Below are 6,000 nucleotides of genomic sequence, written 5' to 3' on the forward strand. Positions count from 1 at the left end.
TGCTTGGGCAATCCGCACTCGCACTTTATTGTTAAATGTAACAAAATGAAATATGGTTGCTATGTCCTAACTGCTTTGCCATTTGAAATGTTTTTTATAATAATGTTCTGAAATAAGGTCAAATTTTTATAATGTATAATATTAGACTGTCATTGTTTAATATGCGTTTTAAAAAAGTATTTTTAGCTATAGTATTTATTGTAATAGGGTTAGGATGGATGCTTTTATGACAAATGTCGAATAAAGCTTTGAAACTTGAAAAAAAACTTGTACAAGATGACACACAAGACGATGTGGAATATGTGGTTACAAATGTTGAGGATATGATAGAGTCTGTATGTGTGGTACAATATATAAAGTGGATGCCACACAACAGGATGAGTTCTTACAATCAGCAATGGAGTTCGTAAGAAAAGGGTGGCCTAAGGTGCGCTCGGTTCCATCTCCTCTCAAATCTTTTGCACAAGTACACACAGAATTTTCTTCTACATCCAACACCATGACAGTCATCAAGTTTTTGGACAGGGTCTTCAATGTTGACGGCCATCCTCGAGAATTGGTGACCAACAATGGAACTCATTTCACATCAAGGTACATGTGTAAATGTTTGCTTTTTCATCACATTAAACATCTGTGTGGTTCTTTATTCCAATACACTTGTAGAAAGGATGAACAGGTTTATGAAGGAGGGGATACAAACAGCCATTGCTATAAATACACCTGTGGAAGAGTTCTTGAAGAAGAAACTTTGGTCATATTTCATTATCTACCACTGGGACATATCCTTTCCGCCTATTGGGTAAAATTGATCCCAGAGCAAATGTGTGTCCTGATTGGATCAAAGATTTAAGTGTGAGCTCTAGCTGATGTACATGTACCAATAAAGAAAATGTTACAAAACACCTCCTAATGACAAATTATGAAAATTATGTATTTTGACTCAAGACACATGGTGAAAGATCAAGATTTTGTGGTTGAGATTGGGTCATGATCAAAAGCCCAATCAAAGTTAACACCTTGGCTGCTAGGGGGTTTTCCCCTCCTGCGCTGGAGATGCATGATATCCATTGTTCATGACAAGGCCAGCTCGTCATAAGCACAGCGCAGGTAACACCCATGACGAGCTGACCTTATCATGAGCATGGAAGGGGCTAAAAATGGGGCGTCTATTTTTTCGTCTCTGTTCAAGTTTGAAGTGCAAAATGGTTCTTTGTTTTGGGAAAAAAATGGGGTGGTGGAGTAGGAAGTGTTTGATCAAACTTTCTCTTGAGCAGGCGAACAAAATTTTGGCTCAATTTTTTTTACTGTGATCGTTTACGTGATATTTCTCATTGGCCTTCCAATAAAATGTTGTCCAAGGACAGGAATGAGGACTTGCTGCATGCCAACTCAAACACACGCTGGTTTACACACGCCCAAAATGGTTGATACCCAAGAAGTCCTATTGCATCTATCGAAACAGTGCGAGTATTCCATGTGACACAATGGTTACAGGTACTTCACATGATAAAATGCATTCAGTATCTAGGCAGTCACACAATGTTGTCGTACCACTGAAGTATAGAGATGTTGTTCTCTAGTAGTAGTTTCAGTTTAAGATTTTTTTTTATTTATAAGGGGAAAAGCAGAAGTAATGATAAGTACATTGTATTAGTCTGCTTTATTTTCCCACACTTACTGAACATGCATGTGCTCGAGAATTGTTATGCTTTACCTGTACTTACAATGCATGTTGTGAACATGTTGTTATTTGAGATGTGGCCCGGGACTGCTAACTCACTCTGTGGCTTCTGAATGCCACTGTTGGCCAGTGGCTGGCGGAAAGCATAGGACTATGGCGTAGCACCGTGGGCACCTGCATGTTCCTGCAATAAACTTAAAATACGAACTTCACTTGCATCGTTTTACTTTTATTTCCGTATTACAGTGAGCCTGTCACGTCCTGCAGGTAAAATGCCCCCCAAATTAAAGAGGGAGTTTAGAGCGCTTGATTGCATGAGCACCTGGGCGCCATGCCCCTTCTTTGAAAAGTGTTCCTCAAAAAGAAGTTGAGGAGACCGGACAGTTGCGCAATTGAAAACATTGACATTTACCGTACTGTGAAGAGCTCATGAGGGACACACATATGGAAAACTACGGTATCCAGAATAGGACACATTAGGATATACACAACACGTATAAACACTGCTCCAGGGCTTCTAATTAGCAGGTAACCCAGAAATCGTTATGACCCCGCCCACCGGTCTTTTAACGTCGACATCTCGCGCCACCGTTCTTTGATGCTAGAACGCGCTTTTTGCGGCTTCACTTGCCACTGCTAGCACGTCGTTGGGAACATCCAGAGTGCGAGAATTGTAGGTCCCGTTCCCCAAATACTCCCACATAATGCCAGGTCGTTAGACAGGATCGCGTGGCGTCTCTCTCAATGTATGAGGCCGCACGTAATGGAGACGGTGGTATAGGTTTACTGTGTGGGTAACCGTTCGCGCTCTCACGGTGTTAACAGGCGGGGGTGTCACAAAAAAATGCCTTTTTCTGTATTCGCATCCATGCCCCTATAAGCTTCGATATGGTTGGGGCAACCGTGGGAGACCAGGAGTGGACACTCTAGGAAACCGGCCATTTAGTCTGGATATATAAGAGAAACAACCCATGTTTGGCAGGGAAATGTGTATATTAAGTAGACTTGGTGAACGTCAGCGTACCCCAAAAGAGTGCGTTTTACTCTGGCCTATAAACCAGGCCAAAGGTCATCGCCATGGCCACCGCATCTCGTGCTCACGGAAGCATACTGAAAGCGTCGCTTCCGGGAATAAATTATCCTCCGGCTTTCCGCCTCCTATTCACCACACTTGAACGCCTCACGTCTTAGCAGCCCAGTTTCCTCTCCCTTCCCTCGAGTGCTGTGATATGATTCATCGGGAAGTCATGTCCCCGATCCCAAGTTTTCACCCGAAAGACAGAAACAACTTACACTAGAGGCGAACTCGGCCCCACAACACGGTTTGTAGTGCTGAATTCTAAGCTCTACCAAACTCTCGCTTTTCCGGATTCAGCCGCGGGCAGGAAAAAACACTCCACGCTCACATGGCACCACCCCCTGGTCGACGCACGCGATGTTAGCATGTCGGAGGTACACGCGAGGGCTGCATGTAATGGCACCCAAACAATACCACACATACGAACGTATGTCTGCGGCGGGCTTTTTGTGGACTACCACCCTCGCCATGCCAGGGACGGTAGTGTTAAAAAGGAGGTGCTTCCGAGATCCTGAATGAAAAACATCTTTTTGCGTCGGCGGGCATTGTTTACCTGCTTCCCACGGTAGAAGAGCCTCTGCAGGTCCGGGTTTACGTTGAAGGTCTCCTGGATCTTAAGTCTCAGACTCTCGATCTTGGTGAGACGGGACAAATCGTCTATAGTATGCGTCTCTTTGCCGTCAATGGTTCGGACCTGTATCCACATCCTGCAAATATTCCAGTTTTTGTTGCCTTTTGTGAATCCAGAATTCAAAACGTCCTCCTCCCTTTGTATGTGCGACAAACGGTGCCACTCGCTCTCGGGCTGCAATCAGACGGACGCCTTGCAGAGGCCGGGCATGGCCGTCGATGATCGTCCAAAGAAATCGTCCAAAGAAATCTGCAGGGCGGGAAGCAAAGGGATGCCAGCCCGCTTCGCCGCCTCTTACAACCGGGAAGCCATGGCTGAGCTGCAGGGAGTGTTTACTAGGAGCTGCTCTCACATGGGGGTCACGGCGCCAAGCAAGTCTCGCGAAATGTACAGCTAGCAGAGGGTTGGGTCTCGCTCGGATTAAAGAGCCTGCGGGAGGGCGGGCGTGGGGGCTGCTGCGCACTGCCTCCTTCCTCTCCTCCCACTTAAAGCTGCAGCCTGATTTCTAGGTCAGTCCAGAAGGAATGGCACGCATGAACATTTATGAATGGCCTAAAAGATACAATTGTCGCGCGCGCTATATCTGATCAGCATGATCACGCAATAAACAACATCCCTCAAACAGTATCTGTGACTGGAAGCCTTTAACCGAGTTACGAAAACGAAACTTGTGAGTGAAAATTAGTTCAGCTAGTTCATGAGGTCAGGCTACAGTTGATCTCAAAAGTTGATTGGAAAACTCGCATTGTTATGATTTTATCAGCCGGCTTGTCGAGTATGCCTCGGCACAACACCTTTTATTAGATATTTCCACAATCCTAATAGTTGCTGGCGGTGCGGCTTTAATTAAAACGCATAATTTTATTAATACAGTGTACATAACATAATGAATTCACGATATTTTACTGAAAACGTTTTATTAATTAAAAGTAAGACTAGATTTCAAAAGGGATATTGGCGCCTGTCGCCATCTTATTTCTATACAGTCGCCTTTGTCTTTTCACTATGCACTCAGCACACAACAAAAGAAACGTTTTGAAACGCGTTATTCTCAAGTGTACAACATAATGCTTTGGTCTTAAGCCTCATGCTATGAGCAAAGTCTGTTTCCTCAATGCCTCATCTACTGGGACCACGCTGTAATTACTTGTAGAGAAATTAACCTTGATTTGTAACATTTGGACTAATGGGTGTGACAGGAGCAATGGGATAGGAATTGTAAAAATCTGTAGGACAGTGCTGGCAAATGTGAGTTTAAATGGTAATATTTTTTCTGTAATATGATTTTCTGGGATCTTTTGGCTTTTGCATGTTCACATCTGTCAAATGTATGGACTCTTGTATTTTACCCCATGGGCTTCACCAGAGGATGTTGGGTTAATTCTTCCCTGATCTTTAGATGAAAACAAACACTGCCAGTCCGATTACTGATGGGCGTACCTTCACTTGATCTTTAACAAGCAACAGTGTTGGACTGATCTTTGATTTATAACCAATTACTGAGCTGCAACATACTGGTCTGCTTTTTTATGATTTGCATTATATTCTGAGGTTCACTGTGATCCAGTGGAAGGATTGTAACATTTTGCGGACACACCATTACCGACCACACCATAAACTATACCCTCGGAAATATATTTCACAACAATAGAGTTTGGGCCCATAGAAACTCTACAACCACTTACAAATCATAAGGTCCTCCGATAGATCTTTGTAAGAGCTAATAGGGACACAGATAATTGGAGTCTGAAGCCATTCCTTCAAGAGGACCTGTAATGAAGAAATGCCTATATAACAATAATCAATACTTGTCAATAATATTAATAAGCAAGCAAACTCCATAGATTTATCAAGGCACTTTTATCTAAACTTCAAATACGAATGGTCAAAACACAATCCATTTGAATTTTCAGTCCATAGGTTTCATTGAGATGCAGGTAAATGCACAATATAATCACAGTTCAAAGCAAAATAGATCAAATCAATTAACTTGCGTGAGGGGAGAAAGAGATAAATAAACTTAAATTGCAAAACAGTGTGCAATTTCAGGAATACTACAAAGTTCAGATGTAGATCAGAACTGAGATGCAAGATGTACTAATGCACTGCATGCAATAGTCTGGAATAATTAAACCTCTAGCTGAAAGGTTTAACCTGCTCAACTTCACCAACCAAGGAAGTGCAAGGGAAATCAGGAGAGTTCAGTTCAGGATAGTCAAGAGTTTGGACCGACAGCATGTCTCGCCCAAGAACTGCAAGGAAAGCAGCTGCACATACTTTTTCCCACAAAGTTTTTATACCTCGAAAATTTTCACAACTCCAGCCCACAAAGGTAGCCTTTTACACAGTTTCCAATATTCTATTGGTTGGGATCCATGGTGTAATCGTAAAAAGATCATTCTTTAGTCCAAATCATCTGGAACTTGCACATTATACCCTCATTCATTATCTCTCATTTTCTATGAAAATACAATATTTATTTCTCCTGGGAAGTAGGAAATACATCTATCACTCAGCATATCCATGTTCTCGCTTCCAAACTAACTTGCAACAAATGTTGACACAATTTATCATACAGAGAAAATATTCAGACTAAAAGGAAACTTTAGT

At 42.6% G+C, this 6,000-nt stretch overlaps 1 protein-coding gene across 1 annotated transcript in view; it reads right to left on the minus strand.

The window, feature by feature from the left end:
* The window catches only part of UHRF2 (ubiquitin like with PHD and ring finger domains 2), a 616,766-nt gene extending 612,963 nt beyond the window's left edge, over nucleotides 1–3,803 (minus strand). Inside the window, exon 1 of the mRNA XM_086961356.1 lies at nucleotides 3,313–3,803. Coding sequence (XP_086817482.1) covers nucleotides 3,313–3,465 — 153 coding nt within the window. The 5' untranslated portion in view covers nucleotides 3,466–3,803. The remainder of the gene's footprint in view (nucleotides 1–3,312) is intronic.
* Between the last annotated feature and the right edge of the window lie 2,197 nt (nucleotides 3,804–6,000).

The sequence above is a fragment of the Lissotriton vulgaris genome, chromosome 3_1 (genome assembly GCF_964263255.1).
Source record: "Lissotriton vulgaris chromosome 3_1, aLisVul1.2, whole genome shotgun sequence".
Lineage (NCBI taxonomy): Eukaryota > Metazoa > Chordata > Amphibia > Caudata > Salamandridae > Lissotriton > Lissotriton vulgaris.